Source organism: Nerophis ophidion, linkage group LG01 (genome assembly GCF_033978795.1).
Source record: "Nerophis ophidion isolate RoL-2023_Sa linkage group LG01, RoL_Noph_v1.0, whole genome shotgun sequence".
Lineage (NCBI taxonomy): Eukaryota > Metazoa > Chordata > Actinopteri > Syngnathiformes > Syngnathidae > Nerophis > Nerophis ophidion.
This window is the reverse complement of record NC_084611.1, coordinates 59,534,923-59,556,778: the sequence shown is the minus strand read 5'-3', so window position 1 is coordinate 59,556,778 and position 21,856 is coordinate 59,534,923. Positions and strand designations below refer to the sequence as shown.

General features: G+C 42.8%; 1 protein-coding gene across 1 annotated transcript in view; it reads left to right on the top strand.

Annotated features, from left to right (window-relative positions):
* The window catches only part of maml3 (mastermind-like transcriptional coactivator 3), a 328,731-nt gene that overhangs the window by 176,121 nt on the left and 130,754 nt on the right, over positions 1-21,856 (top strand). The window contains exon 3 of the mRNA XM_061908491.1: positions 14,724-15,641. Coding sequence (XP_061764475.1) covers positions 14,724-15,641 — 918 coding nt within the window. The remainder of the gene's footprint in view (positions 1-14,723; positions 15,642-21,856) is intronic.

The following is a 21,856-nucleotide window of genomic DNA, read 5'->3' as shown; positions in this document are numbered from 1 at the left end:
AACGTATTAGAACAAGCTAACTGGCATACTACGAACACGGAGGAGAAATATTACAGTCAATTATTAGACAGGAACAAAAACAACATGAGACCAAAATTGGGCATCCTGAATAGCATTATTAAAAATTGTGGTAAGAAGAATTACCCTCAATATGTTGCAGACGGAATTGAAAAAAATTACAATATGAATAAAGTAGTTGAAGCCTTCAATAGGTATTCCATAAATATTGGACCAAATATAGAGGAAAATGTCATTAAGTTGAGGACTTGAATGCCACTATAGACAGAAATCAACTCAAAGTTCTTCAAGGCTGCGACAAAAGAGGAAATAATCAATATTGTGAAAAAATTTAAATTCAAGACCTCAACTGATTGTAATAGAATTGATATGGAAGCGTTAAAAGGTTATTGAAGAGATTTCAGAACCTTTAACATATATCTATAGTAAAACAAATGTGTGGGTAAAAGAATAGACAATAAAATTAACTGGAAATCTCATGTAAAAAAAATATGCAGTATCAAGTAGTAAGAAATAAATGATAAATGGGTTGTACTTGTTGCTGAGATAGGCGCCAGTGCCCCCGCAACCCCGAAAGGGAATAAGCGGTAGGAAATGGATGGATGGATGAAGGGTTGTACTTGTATAGCGCTTTTCTACCTTCAAGGTACTCAAAGCGCTTTGACACTACTTCCACATTTACCCATTCACACACATTCACACACTGATGGAGGGAGCTGCCATGCAAGGCGCTAACCAGCACCCATCAGGAGCAAGGGTGAAATGTCTTGCTCAGGACACAACGGACGTGACGAGGTTGGTTCTAGGTGGGATTTTGAACCAGTGACCCTCGGGTTGCGCACAGCCACGCCGTCCCAAAAAACACCAGCTAAAATTATGTACAAAACAAACTATAACCTGCTACCCAGGAATGTACAAAAGTTATTTTCAACAAAAGAGGAGAAAAACAACCTTAGAGGAAAATCTATTTTAAAACATCTGTATGCACAAACAGCACTTAAAATATTTAGCATATCCGTATTTACTCATTTGTTTATTCACTATTGTGTTGCAATAAGAGAACAAACAAATGGAATAAAACTGCTATGATATGACAAGGGGTAGGATCAAATAAGATCTGCTTCTTTCTACTACTTTTCGGACATACTGTAATGAAACAACTGGAAATATGTGATGTGTGTTCGAAATAAACTGAAACTGAATGATTCGATTTTGAAACCGCAATACCGTGGTATTGCTGTGCTTGTAGCGTGAAAGCAAGACAACTTCGAGTATCATTGACACACAAAAACGTGTACGTCCTTTATTCTTTTAGAACAAACCACACTGAAACTTACACACTCAAAATGGCGGGAACAACAAACCCCCACCTTTGGGAGAATCTCCTGATGGCCACTTAAAGGGGCCGCGCCGAATTACCTGCAACGGAACAACTATGTCATGTGCCTAATTGGACAGTACAGTGAAACAGAACAACATTGTCATGTGCACAATCGAACAGTACAGTGAATAATAACAATAAGGTCAAGCACTACGTGTGGCGAATTATGTCCGTAAATCAACCACTACACACGTCCCCCCCAGAATTCGCCATCACTAAGGAAAATAAACAGTCAATAGACAGGGGCACGAACAGGCCTACCAGACCGGGTGCGGCGGACTGGTACTAACGCCGGGGAGTCAGCAGGGGGAACCGGAAGGGTATCTGCACAGTCCAGGGTACTGAGGGATTGCTCAGAAGGATGCAAAAAGTCATTATAAGGCCTAGGTAAAGCGGGCGGACGACCCCGGCGTGGGGGTACAGCTGTGGTAACCGGCTGACTAAGATCTAAGTGGGCCGCTTTCAGCCGGTCGACCGTGATCTTTTCAGACCGACCCCCGATATCCAAGAGAAAATGTTTGTCCCCGCTCTCTTGGACGCGAAATGGCCCATCGTAAGGGGGCTGATAGGGGCCGCGGTGGGCGTAGTGGCAGACAAAAATAAAAACCTGCACCCCTTAAAGAAGTGGGAACATGAGACGGCGTAAGGCTGTGCTGAGAAGTGGGGATGGGGGCAAAACCCTTGGCAGCATCGAGAAGAGCAGCTCGTTGCTCACCAGCGGACCAAGATGCCGTCGTGCTAGGAATGAAATCACCTGGCACACGCAGGGGCTGCCCAAACACCAACTCTGCCGAGGAAGATTGCAAGTCTTCCTTGGGGGCAGTCCGAAGGCCCAGCATTACCCAAGGGAGTTTGTCTACCCAGGCGCTGTCCTTCAGGGACGCCCTAAGCGCTGCCTTCATGGATCTGTGAAATCGCTCACTCATACCATTGGCCTGTGGGTGATACGCCGTTGTGTGGTGGAGTTTCACTCCCAAGCTCTCGGCCACAGCGGCCCAAAGCTCAGAAGTGAACTGCGAGCCCCGGTCGGATGATATGTTCGACGTGGTACCGAAACGGGCAACCCACGTACCAATGAACGCGCGTCCCACCTCTGCGGAGGTGGCGGACGTCAGAGGTACTGCCTCCGGCCAGCGGGTGGTCCTGTCGACCATCATGAGAAGGTATGTGTAGCTGCGTGAGGATGGAAGAGAGCTGACCAAATCCATATTGATATGGTCAAAACGACGCTCCGGAACCGTAAACGGTGCCAGTGGAGCCCGCGTGTGGCAGTGCACCTTTGAGCGCTGGCATGCGACACAGGTGGAAACCCAGTCCCTAACATCTTTCTTTAATCCCCGGCAGACAAATTTTGCAGCTACTAGCCGCTGGGAAGGTTTCCTCCCCGGGTGAGGAAGGCCGTGGATGGAGTCGAAAACGCGCCGCCTCCAACAGGCGGGCACAAGGGGCCGTGGCCGACCGGTAGCAATGTCACAAAGGAACATGGCCCCTGTGTCCTCAAAAGGGACCTCAGACAACCGTAACCCTGTGGTTGCAGCCTTCAGAGCTTTGATGTCAGGCTCGTCGGCCTGGTCAACTGCCATTTGAGCAAAATCGAGCCCGACATGGACAGCGCCAGCGACAGCTCGGGAAAGGCAGTCAGCAGCGACATTGCTCTTACCAGCAAGGTGTTGGATGTCTGTCGTGAACTCTGAGACGTAGGAGAGGTGCCTCTGTTGCCGAGCGGACCACGGTTCAGCTGTCTTGGCCATCGCGAAAGTGAGCGGTTTGTGGTCCACAAAAGCTGTGAAAGGCCGGCCGTCAAGCAACGAACGGAAATGGCGTATGGCCAGATAGAGGCCGAGGAGCTCACGGTCAAATGTGCTATATTTCCGCTCGCAGGGGCGCAACTGCCTGCTAAAAAAAGCCAAAGGTTGCCAAGTGCCACCCACCCACTGCTCATGAACTGCACTTACGGCATAGTCTGACGCGTCCGTGGTGATTGCAATGGGAGCATTGGGTAATGGGTGTGCCAGCAGGGTAGCGTTAGCGAGAGCAGACTTGACCCCCACAAAAGCACTGTGCCGCATGTCAGACCAGTCCACCATGTGCTTGGGAGCAGCTCCTTTAAGAGCATCATACAACGGCCGCATGAGGTCAGCTGCCCGGGGAATGAAACGATGGTAAAAATTTAACATGCCAAGGAACTCCTGAAGAGCCTTAACCGTGAGTGGGCGGGGGAAGTTTGCGATGGCAGCAACCTTTGCTGGGAGGGGAACTGCCCCGCACTCCGTGACCCGATGACCGAGGAAGTCGATCACAGACACCCCGAATTGGCACTTAGCCGGGTTAACAATGAGCCCGTGTTGGGTAAGACGCTGAAAAAGAGTCCCGAGGTGGGTCACATGTTCGGCTTGAGAGGTGCTTGCTACCAGGATACTGTCCAAGTAGACAAACAAAAACGGCAAATCACGTAAAACAGAGTCCATCAACCGCTGGAAAGTCTGTGCGGCGCTCTTAAGGCCAAAAGGCATACGTAAAAATTCAAACAGTCCAGATGGGGTAATTGCCGCTGTCTTCGGAATATCAGAGGGGTGGACCGGCACCTGATGATAGCCTCGGACGAGATCTACCTTAGAAAATACAGTTTTACCAGCCAGGTTGGCGGAAAAGTCTTGTATGTGGGGGACCGGGTAATGGTCCGGGGTAGTCGCCTCGTTGAATCTGCGATAATCCCCGCACGGCCGCCAACCACCTCCGGGCTTCTCCACCATGTGGAGGGGCGACGCCCACGGGCTGTCTGAGCGGCGAATTATCCCGAGGCGTTCCATGGTCTCAAATTCAGCTCGAGCGATGGAGAGCTTAGCGGGGTCCAGGCGCCGGGCACGTGCGTGCACAGGGGGGCCCGTGGTGGAGATGTGGTGTTCCACACCATGTTTGGTGGTAGCTGACGAGAACGTGGGCTGCACCAGGGTGGGGAAATCGGCGAGGAGGCGCAGAAAAACGTCTGCGGTGGGTAGCATGCTGGAAAGTCTGATTGAGTCTGTCGCGCTGAGACTGCACTTGTAGGAGCAGAACGTAATTGCATCCACCAAACGCCTGTTTTTAACATCCACAAGGAGGCCGAAGCACAGAGAAAATCTGCACCGATGAGCGGCACTGTCACTTTAGCCGTCACAAAGTTCCAACTGAAACGCTGTCCACCAAAACACACTTCCACGTACCGTATTCCATAAGTGCGGATAGGGCTGCCGTTGGCCACTTCCATGGGGGGGCCATGAGACTCAGACAGCATGTCCAACCTTGATGCTGGCAGGACGCTCCTCTGCGCGCCCGTGTCACACAGGAACCGACGTCCAGAGAGGGAGTCTTGGATGAAGAGCAGCCTGCCAGAACTGCCGACACTCATGGCTACTGCTGAGCGCCGGCCCCGGCGTTTCCCGGTGGCGGTCCTCGAAAACTGCATGGGGGGCAGCAGCGCCTGGCCTTTGTCCCGAACTTTGCATGGAAAAAACATAGTCCAGAATCCGGTTGCCGCCTGGGGGGGGCGCTGCTACCGCGGCGGCAGCCGCAATAGTGGACAAATCTGCCTCAGCCGGAAGAAATGCAGCCACATAGGTCGGTTGGGTGGCTACAAAAACTTTATCCGCTTCCGCAGCTAGTTCGCGGCAGTCCAAAATGGCGGTGTTAGCCAAAGCAGCCCGCACCTGAGAAGACAGGAGTGTCAGGAAAAGCTGCACGAACAGGAATCCTGGTCTGTGCTCACCCAAGAGGCTTAGCATTTTGTCCATGAGTTCAGAGGGCTTGCAATCGCCAAGCCCCTGCAACGAAAAAAGGCGGCGAGCTCGCTCCACGTCGGTAAGTCCAAATGTCTGTAACAGGTGAGCCTTCAACGTGAGGTACTTGTTCCTCTCCGGTGGGTGCGTAAGGACGCTAGCCACTCTGGACGCCGTCTCGCTCCCGAGGGAGGACACGACATAATGGAACTTAGTGTCGTCTTCGGTGATACCTCGCAGGGTGAACTGTGACTCGGCCTGGGCAAACCATAGTCGCGGAAGATTCCCAGAACTCGGGCAGCTTCAGAGAAACTGCATTCGCCGTCATAGTCAAAAAAAAAATCCACTGAATTCGTTCAGTGAAGCGTCGGGGTCACCAGTGTTGTGCTTGTAGCGTGAAAGCAAGACAACTTCGAGTATTGTTGACACACAAAAACGTGTGCGTCCTTTATTCTTTTAGAACAAACCAGACTGAAACTTAAACACTCAAAATGGCGGGAACAACAAACCCCCACCTTTGGGAGAATCTCCTGACGGCCACTTAAAGGGGCCGCGCCGAATTACCTGCAACGGAACAACCTTGTCATGTGCCTAATTGGACAGTACAGTGAAACAGAACAACATTGTCATGTGCACAATCGAACAGTACAGTGAATAATAACAATAAGGTCAAGCACTAGGTGTGGCGAATTATGTCCGTAAATCAACCACTACAGTATCTACAATATCGTACTATCATATTTTTTTCATATCGTTTTGCCTATTTTTCAATGGTTGCTGCTTATTATAAAATGTAACACAGGGTTAACAAAATTTTGCCCTACCTGAATATTGGAATTGAGTTTGCCAAATATGTAAACTGTCCTTTGAATTAGAGATGAGGAAAAAAAGAACTTGGTTTATTGATATTGATATTGATATTGATAAGTCACTAAAACTCAGCACACAAAGGAAAGTACATCAATATACTGATGAAGTGCATATGCATGTAGGGATCAAGTTGAATAAATATTTTCGGAATTAACAGAAAAAAAATACAATTATAAAGGTTGCCACTAGCTTAACGGTAACGTTTAACGCACCAGCTCATTGACAGGTTGGTGAATGGGATATACGTACTTGCATAGCGCTTTTCTACCTTTTTTAAGGAACTCAAAGTGCTTTGACACTATTTCCATATTCACCCATTCACACACTGATGGCGGGAGCTCCCATGCAAGGCACTAACCAGGACCCATCAGGAGCAAGGGTGAGCAAGGACACAACGGACGTGACTAGGATAGTTGGTGGGGATTGAACAAGGAACCCTCAGGTTGCTGGCACAGCCACTTACCCAACTCCGCCATGCAGTTAATGAAAATTAGCATGGCCAATCGCAGGGCACATCTAAAGACAATAATTCACACTCACATTCATAACTATGGACAATTTAGAATCTCAAATGAACCTAACATGCATGTTTTTTGGAATGTGGAAGGAAGCCGGAGCACCAGAAGAAAACACAGGGAAATCATGCAAACTCCACACACAGATGTCCAAACGGACATGAACAATAAATGCTTGAACAATAAATGCATTAATTAACTTGAAATACCCTTCTACTAAACTTTATTCCTCTCCTTTCTTTTGCCGCGAGCCAACTCCAGTGTGCAACCAGCTTTAGCGCTTATGCTGAAAGGCGATTCAGATGCATGTTTTTCAAAATGAAGCATTTTAATGACACTTAAGGTGTTATTCAAACTAATTATGGTCAATTGGCTTAAATAATCGACTCTATACACTGAAGTACTGTTTCAGTTTAGACACACCTTCTAATTCAACGCGTTTTCTTTATTTTCATGACTATTTACATTGTAGATTTTCACTGAAGGCATCAAAACTTTGAATGAACACATGTGGGATAATGTACTTTTATATTACAATTTCTTCAAAATAGCCACCTTTTGCTCTGCTTACTGCTTTGCACACTATTGGCATTCACTTGATGAGTTTTAAGAGGTAGTCAGCTGAAATGGTTTTAATTTCAAAGGTGTGCTTGAAGCATATTGAAATCCTTTTAGACCTATATTCTATTGAATACGCTGCATAGACAAGTTACTTAATGTTCAAACTCGAAAACTTTAATTTTAGCTCATTTGGAATGTGATACCTGCAACATGTTTTACAAAAGCTGGCACAGGTGGCAAAAAAGACATAGGAATAAGAGTAATGCTCATCAAACACTTATTCGAAACATCCCACAGGTGAACAGTCTAATTGGGAACAGGTTGGTGCCATGATTGGGTATAAAAGCAGCTTCCATGAAATGATCAGTCATTCACAAACAAGGCTGGGGCGAGGGTCACCACTTTGTGAATAATTGCATGAGCAAATTGTCGAACAGTTTAAGAACAACACTTCTCAACAGGCTATTACAAGGAATTCAGGGATTTCACCATTTAAGGTCTGTAATATCATAAAAAGGTTCAGAGAATCTGGGGAAATCACTGCATTTAACAATGAATGCCCGTGACCTTCGATCTTTCAGGCGGTACTGCATCCATAACAGAAATCAGTGTGTAAAGGATATCACAACATGGGCTCAGGAACACTTCAGAAAACCACTGTCAGTAACTACAGTTCGTCGCTCCATCTGTAACTGCAAGTTAAAACTCTATGAAAGCCATTTAACAACAACACCCAGAAACGCTGACAGCTTCGCTGGGACCGAGCTCACCTAAGAAAGACTGATGCAAAGTGGAAAAGTGTTCTGTGGTCTGACAAGTCCACATTTCAAACTGTTTTTGGAAACTGTAGATGTCGTGTCCTCCGGACCAAAGAGGAAAAGAACCATCCGGATTGTTCAAGGCGCAAAGTTCAAAAACCAGCATCTGTGATGGTATGGGGATGTATTAGTGCCCAAGACATTGGTAACTTACACATCTGTGAAGGCACCGTTAATGCTGAAAGGTACATACAGGTTTTGGAGCAACATATATTGCCATCCAAGCAACGCTATAATGGACGCCCCTGCTTATTTCAGCAAGACAATGCCAAGCTACATGTTACGACAGCGTGGCTTCGTAGTAAAAGAGGGCGGGTACTAGACTGGCCTGCCTGCAGTCCAGACCTGTCTCCCGTTAAAAATGTGTGGCGCAATATGAAGCGTAAAATACCACAACAGAGACCCCGGACATCAAGCAAGAATGGGAAATAATTTCACCTGAAAAGCTTCAAAAATTGGTCTCATCAGTTTCCAAACATTTACTGACTGTTATTAAAACAAAGGGCCATGTAACACAATGGTAAAAATTCCACTGTGCTAACTTTTTTTCAATTTGTTGCTGCCATTGAATTCTAAGTTAATTATTTGCAAAAAAAAAATGTTGTTTCTCAGTTCGAACATTAGATATATTTTCTTTGCAGTTCATTCAATTAAATATACGCTGAAAAGGATTTGCAAATCATTGTATTCTGTTTTTATTTATGGATTACACAACATGCCAAATTCACCGGTTTTGGATTTTGTATAATCTTTAGTGTGTAAACACCAGAGGTGGGACCAAGTCATTGTTTTGCAAGTCACAAGTAAGTCTCAAGTCTTTGCCCTCAAGTCTCGAGTCAAGTCCCGAGTCAAGACAGGCAAGTCCCGAGTCAAGTCCAAAGTCAATGCTGGAAAGTCTCAAGTCAAGTCCCAAGTCCTGCATTTTGAGTTTCGAGTCATTTCAAGTCTTTTTAACCACGGACTAATATATGTACACAGATTGTGTATGCTTTTAAAACACTGTATGTATTTATTATTAAAAAAAATAGTGCCGACATTGCACTTCATAATAGCACTATTAACCAGTTATTCTAAACATTTAACTCATTCCTTTACAGTATAAACACATTTGAAAAAACAAGTGCAACTGTACTTATTTGCACAAAAGTGTTAACATTGTATTTCCATGGAATATTGCATCGTAACTAGTTCCACAGCAGTTTATATCATGTTACCTTATCTCATTGATCTCATCGCACACTATATATGTGTTTATGTGTACATACACATGAAAAACATAACAAATACATGAACATGACAATGAACAGTGCTGTACTTTTTAGATGTCAGGTCTCTATGGAATATGTACACATATTCTTAATATAGTATACATTTTAACTGACCTTTTTTTGACTATGTTTGTCTTTTTGTAGGTGGCTAAGATACACGGTGCTGCTGACCGCCGTCTAACGTTACGTTACTGTGTGTGATGCATTCACTAACGTAACGTTATGTATAGGTACCTCATGCAACCCTGCTTAAAAAAAAAAAATCACTTGACAAAAAGTATGAATAAGGTAGCGAACTGCAGTGGACGCAACAGATTGCCGTGTTTGCAATGACGTTATAACCGTAGACATCTTATAAGTAGACGCAGAATTGGCTGCTGTGACGCAAGCAATTTGGCCGCCATCTTGAAGTAGTGATGAGGAGCCGGCAAGCAGCCTAAACTGACAGTTGACATGTAGAAAACAAAGATACTGGGCTGGTATTCAGCATTTTCCTGCTCAAATGAGTGGACTGATGAAAATAGGAATTGGAGGATTACTTTTCACAAGTAAGAATTTACATTAACATATTATTGGTTGTATTTTGTGAAAAGAATATTACCACAGAGTTAAGCAGGAGCAAAGAACTACAATATTTGTATGTGAAAATCACAAAGAAATCTTCTGGGGGAGGATGAACCCCCCTACAGGTATTTGGTTTACAAACTTTCAGGCCCACCTAAAACAAAATTCACCAGCCGCCACTGATTATGATGCATTCTCATTTTATTGTAACCACAGATAAGTATTCAAGTAACAATATTCAAATACTAACTTTGTTGGGTAAGACAGAATTTGTTTATATTCTGAATCCAGTGAAACAGATTAGTGATTTTAGCTGAAATAAAGACTTTCAGGTGTTTATATATGTTCAAGTATTTGGCGGACACTTTTATCCAAAGCAACATACATGAAAAATACATATAAAACAATCACTGTAAACATGATCATTTAAAGGAAGAATGTAATAGAAAATATCAATACAAAGTGTCAAGACAGAATAAACTCTGCTGTTGCAGCAACAGAGATGAAGTCTATAACAGGGTTCTCAACCTTTTTTCAGTAATATACCCCCTGTGAACATTTTTTTAATTCAAGTACCCCCTAGTCAGAGCTAAGAATGTTTTAGTTGAAAAAAGAGATAAAGAAGTAAAATACAGCACTATGTCATCAGTTTCTGATTTATCAAATTGTACAACAGTGCAAAATATTGCTAATTTGTAGTGGTCTTTCTTGAACTATTTGAAAAAAAAAAATATGTAAAAATAAGTAAAAACTTGTTGAAAAATAAACAAGTGATTCAATTATAAATAAAGATTTATACACATAGAAGTAATCATCAACTTAAAGTGCCCTCTTTGGGGATTGTAATAGAAATCCATCTGGATTCATCAACTTCATTCTAAACATTTCTTCACAAAAAAGAAATTTTTAACATCAATATTTATGGAACATGTCCACAAAAAAATCTAGCTGTCAACACTGAATATTGCATTGTTGCATTTCTTTTCACAGTTTATGAATTTACATTCATATTTTGTTGAAGTATTTTTCAATAAATATATTTATAAAAGATTTTGAATTGTTGCAATTTTTAGAATATTTAAAAACATATATAATGTACCCCTTGGGATACCTTCAAGTACCCCCATTTGAGAACTTCTGGTCTATAGGTCCGTAAGATATATAGATATTTAATGTATTCATACATTGTTTATGTAGGACAGGGGTCAGGAACCTTTTGGCTGAGAGAGCCTCGAAAGCCAAATATTTTAAAATGTATTCCTGTGAGAGCCATATAATATTTTTTAACACTGAATACAACTAAATGCGTGCATTTTTAGAGTATAATAAGTGTCTTATTTTTTTTATTAACATTGTTATTCTGAAGCTAACCAATAATAAATAAAATACTTCTTAATGCGACTTCTTGAACTGGTAGGGTAGAAAACGGATGGATGGATTAAAATGCATGAGAATGTTTTATATTTTCAATGTTGTTTTTAACACGTAACATGAATTGATTTACGTGGACCCGGACTTAAACAAGTTGAAAAACTTCTTCGGGTGTTACCATTTAGTGGTCAATTGTACGGAATATGTACTGTACTGTGCAATCTACTAATAAAAGCTTCAATCAATCAAAACTGTGATGACCAGCGGAATTATTCATTACTTATCGTGTTAAGCAATGTCAACTAAGATTTATCTGAGAGCCAGATGCAGTCCTCAAAAGAGCCACATCTGGCTCGAGAGCCATCGGTTCCCTACCCCTGGTGTAGGATATACGCATGTATATATAACCTAATCATATTGTTTCTTCAACTTCAAAATAGCTAACTGTTTTTTCCCCCCTTCTCTGGGATTATATTCCCGGTTTTGATCTCAGACGTCTGGTCACTTATATTTTATAAGAATATTCTATTACTATTAAGCAAATTATGAACACGCCAAGACATGTGTCCTTTATCATAGTTACACGTATGACAAAAAAAGCGCGTGAATATAAGTGGTATTCAGTGAGTTAATATGAATTAAATGCGCTGACAGTTCATTGCTCCTGCCAAATGAATTGCCCTGAGTGGAGCGGATCACCACTCCAAGATGGCGGCCCCGCGTCACGTCAGCGGCAATAGGCAGTAGCACTCGATGCTGCGTACCCTTATAAGATGTCTATTTTCATTACGTTAGCAGTGAGTTTACAGCCTCACTGATTTAACTCCACAGCAAATAAAGTCACGTTATTCAGCCAATAAACGTTAGCTTACATTCAAAACGTACCCTTCTTTGTGCAACTTCAAATGTCGAACGAAGTTGTAAATTGATGCGTCTCCGTCTGTAATCTTCCAACCGCATGTTTTGCATACGGCAATTCCTGTTTTGTTGACCAATTCGTAGTTTTAATACCCGAACAAAACACTTCATGGCATAATTTTCTTCACTTATTCTTCTGTTGTTTCAGAGTTCTTCTTCGTTGGTTTTCCTGCAATTTGATTGGATGAATGCTGTGTGACGAAAACAATGTGTATGTAATTTGATTGGCTGTTGTTCTGACAGATAGCGCACAGGCTGTCATCGCACACACGCTGACAGACACGGACAGATACGGAGCGCTCCTGAATAACTTTTTAATCGTTGGGTTTTGGGGAAAGTAGCAAGTCATGTCAAGTCAAAAGGCTCAAGTCCAAGTCAAGTCACAAGTCATTGATGTTAAAGTCTAAGTCGGGTTGCAAGTCTTTTTACATTTTGTCAAGTCGAGTCTAAAGTCATCAAATTCATGACTCGAGTCTGACTCGAGTCCAAGTCATGCGACTCGAGTCCACACCTCTGGTAAACACTGTGACACAGCTGTGGTTAAGATTGCCTTGTCTCGGCAGCTCATCAGTCGATTGCTGATGAGTTGAAAAAGGCAATTATCGGCCCCGATTCGAACCAATGATCATATACAGAATAGAAATGACCCCTGAAATCATCAACCGTGTTTGGCAAAGTCGACAAAGATTAGAGCTGGGGGGGCAAATTCAGAGAAAAAAAATGTGTCTAGGGGGCCAATGTGTATGTATGTATAAATGATGTATACACATTTAGTTGTAAACATCTGCTGTACACTACGTGTGTTTGGCTCCCTTTTTTTCAGGAACGCTAATACCAAAAGTCACAATGTGCAATAGTTATGACAGACCACCTCAAAAAAACAGAATGGAATTTTACAGTTTTTAACTGAATGGGACACCAAAAATGTTCATTAAAATAAGGAAAGTGGAATTTACATTATTAACTACAAACAATAAAACACTGAATATTAACAACATATGAACATCGCTCCTCTTTTACTTCTCAGACCAGCTCCTTGATAGATATCTTTTACAATCAAGCAAAACACAACAAAAATGTAAAAATGAATGCAAACTGTAATAAACACCTACAATGTGATATGCTATCACTTTTATGCAGAAATTTGTGGTAAAAAATGTGCTTCCGTATCTGTTTCTGACACTTGTGTATCGGGCTGGCTGCTCTGCAAACAAACCCAGACCACTCTGGTTTGGTCCTGGTTTGAGCTGCTGTGACGTAGATTACCGTAATAACTCGTAGGGCTGGGCGATATATCGATATAATCGATATATCGCGGTTGGCACTCCGTTGGGTGCCACTCCAACAAAATGCAGAGGCAACAATTCCCATATCAACACCGTATGAAAAAACTACTCAACAACAGAAGGAGATAAGGTCCGCAATAACCCACCACATAGCGAAGAACAAACACTATTTAATTTCCTACTATGCAGCTCATTTTTATTTGACAGTTATTGAAATATCTTGTGTGACATCATGCACAAAAGTGCACTTTATTTGTTTTAATCGATTGTAGTGGCGTTCTGTACAAAAAGTGTTCTTTAATTTAGTGTTGTTTTGATATGTCATCTTTGTGACATCATACACAAAAGTGCACTCATAGGTTGTTTTAAAATGTCTCTGACAATCTTGCACTTTCTGTATTGAAATGACATGAATGTTTGTGCCACTGCTTAATGACTGTTTAATAAATACAGTTTTCGTTAATTGACTTAGTTGTGATTTCCCTCTCTGCAAGAAAGTTTAAAATGAGCATATATTAAAGCAGTATGAACAATAATGTTTTAATGTAGACACAGAATCATCATACTGCTGTGATTATATGTGTCAAGTGTTCATTCAAGGCTCAGGCAAAATATTGAGATATTTATCGTGTATCGTGAAATGGCCTACAAATATCGAGATATTGAAAAAAGGCCATATCACCCAGCCCTAATAACTCATAACACTCAAAAGCGCAGATTTCAACCATTGAAATACTTTCTATATTTCAATACTTAGGGTCATTTAAAAACAGCACTGCACATCATAATGAAGTCTACAGTTTTGATGTTAATGATCTAAAAAATGATGTAGGACGTCCGGCGGGCCGGATTAAAAATCTTAATGGGCCGCCTGTTGCCAACAAACCGTATTTTTCCCATGTCTGACATAGATGGTTTGTCCATACAAACACAGCGACTTATAAGGGTTCATCTGTATTTGTATTTAAATAATGCACAGTGGAACAGGGGTTAGTGCATGTGCCTCACAATACTAAGGTCCTGAGTAGTCCTGGGTTCAATCCTGTGCTCGGGATCTTTCTGTGTGGAGTTTGCATGTTTTCCCCCTGACTGCGTGGGTTCCCTCCGGGTTCCTCCCACCTCCAAAGACATGCACCTGGGGATAGGTTGATTGGCAACACTAAATCGGCCCTAGTGTGTGAATGTGAGTGTGAATGTTGTCTGTCTATCTGTGTTGGCACTGCGATGAGGTTGGGACTTGTCCAGGGTGTACCCCGCCTTCCGCCCAAATGCAGCTAGGATAGGCTCCAGCACCCCCCCGCGACCCCAAAAAGGGACAAACAGTAGAAAATGGACGGATAGATGGTTGGTTAAATATGCCGCTAATTGCACTTTTATTGATTTTTCTGTGCCCCTCAGGTCCGACCTTCATCATCAGGCCCGCAGTTCGCCACCACCGCCAACGGCACACCTCCTCAGCAACCTCTGCAGCAGTCCCCCGCCGTCGCCATGGCGTCTGGATCCCCGTTACACAACTGCGTGGCCCGATCTCCCCAGACCCCGACTCAGGCTCAGACGCAAGCAGTTTCAAGGCCTGCCAACGGGTACATGATGAACCCGGGCCCTGGTGTGAGTCAGGCAGGCACGGGACAGACGGCGTCTGGAGTTGTCCCGGGTCAGCCGGTAGGACCTGTGACGCCGGAACTTTCCCCTGCGGAGCAACTCAAAGCAATGGCCGCTCAACAACGTGCAAAGTTGCTGCAGCAGAAGCAGCAACAGCAGCAAGCAGCCAACTGGTCTCCAGCGGGACCCCCGACCAGCCCTTACAACGCCGGGCCCTTTAACCAAGACAAACCCAACAGCCCGATGATGTATCCACCACAAGCCTTTAACGCACCACAGCCCCCTCTAGTAGCCGGGATGTCCCCCAACAATGGACCTAAAGCTCCCATGACCAACTACCTCCCTCACAACCACATGGGCATAATGGGCCAGCAGCAGCAGACCCCGCTGTCCAAACATCAGCAGCAGCAGCAAACGGCGGCCATGTTGTCGTACAGCAACACCAAACCACTCAGTCACTTCAGCGGCGCCGATCACATGGGCCACAGGATGACCCCGCCCATGGGCGGCAACGGTCAGGTCAAGAACCCTATGTTGCCTCCCTACATGGCCGGGGGAGGCGGCGGGGGCCAGGGAGCAGGGCCGGGGCAAACCCAGGGGCCGATCCCGGGCCAAACAGCCCATCTGAGCGAGGAGCAGAAGCGAATGTTGCTGATGAAACAGAAGGTGTTGAACCAGAACATCCCCTACAGCAACATGCAGCCTCACGGACAGGTAAGTTCACACCGTGACGTTCGCCGCCACCATCATTAGCAGCGCACAGCAGCTGACGTTGAATTAGCGCCGGAGTCGACTCAGCACTTTATATATTTACCCCGCAAGGAACATTTCCTTCGCGCCTTTCACCCTGGAATGAGAACATCTCTTTGCTGGGCGGCGTGCAGGTGACGGCCATCAGCCTTATGTAATCAACAATTTGGGCAGAAGTACAAATGATGCTGGTTCAGACCGTGACGGGAGGAGACAAAAATCCTATCAGCCTTTAATGAAATCTTTCAGTGGTGCAGCCGGGGAAGGTAAAATGGCGGCAGTTACCCCAGCAACAAGCCACGGCTGGGAGCAGGCGTAGGAAAATGGCCTGTCGAGAGTGTATTGATGCTTCTGCAACAGATAGCTCCCCCACACCCCACACACATACTCTCACGCACAAACATGCACTCACAGCAAAGCTAAACGGCTCCTTAGCTCATATCCCCAATCTGTCACAGCTGACTGATGGCTGGGATTGGCGCTCTAAACCAAGATTGCCGATGTCATTACCACATGAACCACCTCGGGCGCTTGGCGGCCATTTTGGAGCTAGAAATCAGGTGTCCTGAATAATCCATTGAAGGAGAGATATCAAGGAACGACTTCGATCTTCTTAACAATGCGCCCATGTAATACAATTTGTCAAAATGTGTAAAAAAAAAAAAAAAAAAAATTATTGAAGGAATCACAATTCTTATTTGGAACAATTCTTAATCGAATAAAAGCAACAAGAATAAATGTATAACGTATTTGTTTATTATTAATACCATATTTTTCTTAAAATCTTTTCATTTTCTCAAAACTCGACAGTGCACCTAATGTACGGAATAATTTTGTTTGAGCTTACAGACCTCGAAGCTATTTTATTTGGCACATGGTGAAATGATAAGTGTGAGCAGTAGATGGCAGTCACATGTAAGAGATATGTGTGGACTGCTTATGACTTAGGTAAACAACACCAAAATGTTATATGTTCCATTGAAAATATAGAACATTACTACATAAGGCATCCATCCATAAGGCACTCAAAAATCTATCAAGCCACGTAGATAAGACCGCCCACAAAACAGCGGATCCTAAAGTGACTGTCAGAAAGCGACTTGAAGATGATCAGTAAAACATATTCTATGCAACATTTTGACCAAAGAACCACCAGTACATGTTATGTAGGCATGTTATGTATAATCTGGTGCGCCCTATGGTCTGGAAAATATGGTATTATCATTATTATTATTAATTTAACTCTCCTGACTACAAAGGCAGACGTGCAAAAATTTTCAGATCCCAAATACACATCAGCAGGTACCAGAAGGTAAGAAAAGTTGCTTTTATATAATATTGCGAAACAAAACTGAAGATAATACATCTTACCTTAAACACACACCATAATAATACTCGTATGTTGAAGCACAGTACAATCCATCAAGCGGTGCGGCTTCATAGCTTACCAAAGTCGTACTTAAACATTTTGATAGATTTTTGAGCGCCGTGTGGAATGTTCTATATTTTCAATGGAACATATAAAATGTTGTTGTTGTTTACTTGAGTCATATTGCAGTATATATACACGATCTCTTATGTGTGACTGCCATCTACTGGTCACACCTAACATTTCACCATGTACCAAATAAAATAGCTTTCAGGTCGATAAGCACAACCAGAATTATGCCGCACATTAGGCGCACTGGGTTATAAAGCGCACTGTCGCGTTTTGAGAAAATGAAAATGATTTAAGTGCACCATACAGTCTGAAAAATAAGGTACAGTATGTTGAACTGAAACTGCCATATGTCTGCATCACTATGTCTTAATAATGCTGCAAATATCAACTACTAGGGATATGCCCATCAATTGGCCACTGATCTGTGCTGGCAGATTTTTGTGCATTGCTTGATATCCTACGTATTATTATCAATAATCATTATTCCTTGAGGACGAGGTTAAGCATGTTACACACCAAGAGCAAGCCAGGAGCATGCATGCCTAATCACTAAGCTACCTTATATGCTAGCTTGCAACAACACCAAGAAACAAGTGTTTAGTAAAGTTCAAGAAGTGTAGATGGAAACAGAAATTAAGGCCTACTGAAACCCACTACTACCCACCACACAGTCTGATAGTTTATATATCAATGATGAAATATTAACATTGCAACACATGCCAATACGGCCTTTTTAATTTACTAAATTACAATTTTAAATTTCACGGGAATTTCGTCTTGAAAACGTCGTGTAATGATGACGTGTACGCAAGACGTCACGCGTTTTAAGGAAGTATGAGCGCTGCGCACACACTCAGCTAAATGTCGTCTGCTTTACACAGTATTTTGGAGATCTGTGTTGCTGAATCTTTTGCAATTTGTTCAATTGATATTGGAGAAGTCACAGTAGAAAGATGGAGTTGGGAAACTTTAGCCTTTAGCCACACAAACACACGGTGATTCCTTGTTTAAAATTCCTGGAGGTGAAAATTTACTGTGGATCAGAGTGCGGTCAAGCCAACATGGATCCCTACCAAATGTCAACCAGCCGGTTTCGGTGAGAAAATTGTGGTTAAAAAGTCGCTTCTTACCGGAGAAAAGCTGAGCTTGGGCCGTCCATGAAGATGCCGTCGACTTCCCTGAGACACTGCGCCTCAAGACACCTGTGGAGACACCCTTCCGACTATCAGGTAATATTAAACTCACTAAAACACTAGCAACACAATAGAAAGATAACTCGTTTATTTTTATTTTTTTCTAGTCCGTCGCTATCAATATCTTCAAACACAAATCTTTCATCCTCGTTTAAATTAATGGGGAAATTGTCGTTTACTCGGTCCGAATAGCACTTTTTGTTGGAGGCTCCCATTAAAAACAATGTGAATATGTGAGGAGCCCCCACACTTGCCATCGTCTGCGACTTCTGGTAGAAGCAGGGCTTTTCTCTTAGCACCGACAGTTGCGAACTTTATCGTGGATGTTCTCTACTAAATCCTTTCAGCAAAAATATGGCAATATCGCGAAATGATCAAGTATGACACACAGAATGGACCTGCTATCCCCGTTTAAACAAGAAAATCTAATTTCAGTAGGCCTTTAAGGAGGCTGTTTGCAACGTGTGCACAGTTACAATAGTCAAACCACAAGATATAACAAGGGTGCTACCGGCTAGATCATGTTCCCATTAACATTGTCTATATTTTTCATACTTACTAAGTTTATGTAATAACTCCTTTTGCTGGCCTGAAAAAAAATGATTGATGTTTACGGCTGTCACTCACGCCCATTGAGTTTGTGTGCACACACATATGCAAAGCAACCTTGGTTTCATATTCTATTACATTGCATTGCCTAGGCATTTTAGCGCCATCTTGGCAGCTGCGTAAATGTTGCCAACAGCAGCATAACAACATAAAATGACCAATTACATTAATACGAGTTGGAGAGAGGATTGTTGCTGTGTCAGCATTGTGCAGCCAGACGTACATGGCATGTAAGAGGAAGGTGGATTGATCCACAAGAGAATGACTTTTTTATTGTCACTGCACACATGTACAATGAAATTGAAGCTGCTCCGTCTTTAGTGCAAACGTACATATAGACGATGTACAGCTAGACAAATAAAAAATTAGAAAAAAAAAGAAGTCAAAAGTAGAATAATTTTCTGGACTATAACGCGCACTTAAAGGCCTACTGAAATTAGATTTTCTTATTCAAACGGGGATAGCAGGTCCATTCTATGTGTCATACTTGATCATTTCGCGATATTGCCATATTTTTGCTAAAAGGATTTAGTAGAGAACATCCGCGATAAAGTTCGCAACTTTCGGTCCTAAGAGTAATGCCCTGCCTCTACCGGAAGTCGCAGACGATGACGTCACCCGTGTGATGGCTCCTCACATATTCACATTGTTCTTAATGGGAGCCTCCAACAAAAAGTGCTATTCGGAACGAGAAAACGACAATTTCCCCATTAATTTGAGGGACGATGAAACATTTGTGTTTGAAAATATTGATAGCGACAGACTAGAAAGAAAGAAAAAAAAAAGTTACAAAAAAAAAACATGATTGCATTGGGACGGATTCCGATGTTTTTAGACACATTTACTAGGTTAATTCTGGGAAATCCCTTATCTTTCTATTGTGTTGCTAGTGTTTTAGTGAGTTAAATAGTACCTGATAGTTGGAAGGGTGTCTCCACGGGTGTCTTGACGCGCAGTGTCTCAGGGGAGTCGACGGCACAAGCTCAGCTTTTCTCCGGTAAGAACTGACTTTTTAACCACAATTTTCTCACCGAAACCTGCTGGTTGACATTTGGAAGGGATCCATGTTGGCTTGACCGCGCTCTGATCCATAGGAAAGTTTCACCTCCAGGAATTTAAAACAAGGAATCACCGTGTGTTTGTGTGGCTAAAGGCTAAAGCTTCTCACCTCCATCTTTCTACTGTGACTTCTCCAATATTAATTGAACAAATTGCAAAAGATTCAGCAACACGGATGTCCAAAAACCTGTATAATTATGCCATTAAAGCAGACGACATTTAGCTGTGTGTGTGTGCAGCGCTCATACTTCCTAAAAACCTGTGACGTCTTGCGTACACGTCATCATTACACGACTTTTCGAAGACGAAACTCCCGGGAAATTGTAATTTAGTAAAGTAAAAAGGCCATATTGGCATGTGTTGCAATGTTAATATTTCATCATTGATATATAAACTATCAGACTGCGTGGTGGGTAGTAGTGGGTTTCAGTAGGCCTTTAAAATCCTTTTTTTTTTCCCCCTCAAAACTCAAAAGTGCGTCTTATAACCCAGTGCGCATAATGTACAGAATAATTCTGGTTTTGTTTACCGACCTCAAAGCTATTTTATTTGGTACCTGGTGAAATGATGAGTGAATGTAGATGACAGTAGATGGCAGTCAAACATAAGAGATACGTGTTGACTGGAATTTGAACACCACTGGAAAACCAACATTTTATACGTCCCATTGAAAATATAGAACATTACACACGGCACTCAAAAATCTATCAAAATGTTTTAGTACGACCTTGGTAAGCTATGAAGCCGCACCGCTTGATAGATTGTACTTTGCTTCAACATACAAGTATTATTATGGTGTGTGTATAAGGTAAGCAAATCATCTGGCGTTTTGTTTCGCAATATTATACAAAAGCTACTTTTCTTACCTTCTGGTACCTGCTGATCTGTATTTGGGATCTGCATGAGTCCTGAAAAATTGTGCGCGTCCGCCTGTGTAGTTGGTGCTGACACCGGAGTCGATAAGCTTCTTTTTTTTCTCTATCTTCTTGTTATGAGACATTCATCCTATGCTTTTGCCATTTCTAATATAAAGTAGTGTAAATTTTTTACTAATATCTACAAGTATACTCGCCATTAAAGTGCTAAAGCATATTAGGGAAGTGAGTTTACATAATTCACCCAAGTAACTTTAGTTATTAGAGAGTTCCGGTTGCACGTTTTTTCACGGGACACATATCCGGCGGATGAGGAGATGCTGCTCTGTTATTGATTTAAGTAAAGTCTGAATGTCATCAAAACAGTTCGCTCCATCATTTGACACTTCTTCCACCCCTGTCCTTGCACGCAACACCGCTACAACAAAGATGACGGGGAGAAGATGCCGTCGAAGGAACAAACCCCGTTTCCATATGAGTTGGGAAATTGTGTTGGATGTAAATCTAAACGGAATACAATGATTTGCAAATCCTTTTCAACCCATATTCAGTTGAATGCACTACAAAGACAAGATATTTGATGTTCAAACTCATACACTTTGTTTTTTTTGCAAATAATAATTAACTTTGAATTTCATGGCTGCAACAGGTGCCAAAGTAGTTGGGAAAGGGCATGTTCACCACTGTGTTACATCACCTTTTCTTTTAAATGCACTCAATAAATGTTTGGGAACTGAGGAAACTAATTGTTGAAGCTTTGAAAGTGGAGTTATTTTCCATTCTTGTTTTATGTAGAGCTTCAGTCGTTCAACAGTCCGGGTTCTCCGCTGTCGTATTTTATGCTTCATAATGCGCCACACATTTTCGATGGGGGACAGGTCTGGACTGCAGGCGGGCCAGGAAAGTACCCGCACTCTTTTTTTACGAAGCCACGCTGTTGTAACACTTGTCTTGTTGAAATAAGCAGGGACTGTCTTGCTGAAATAAGCAGGGGCGTCCATG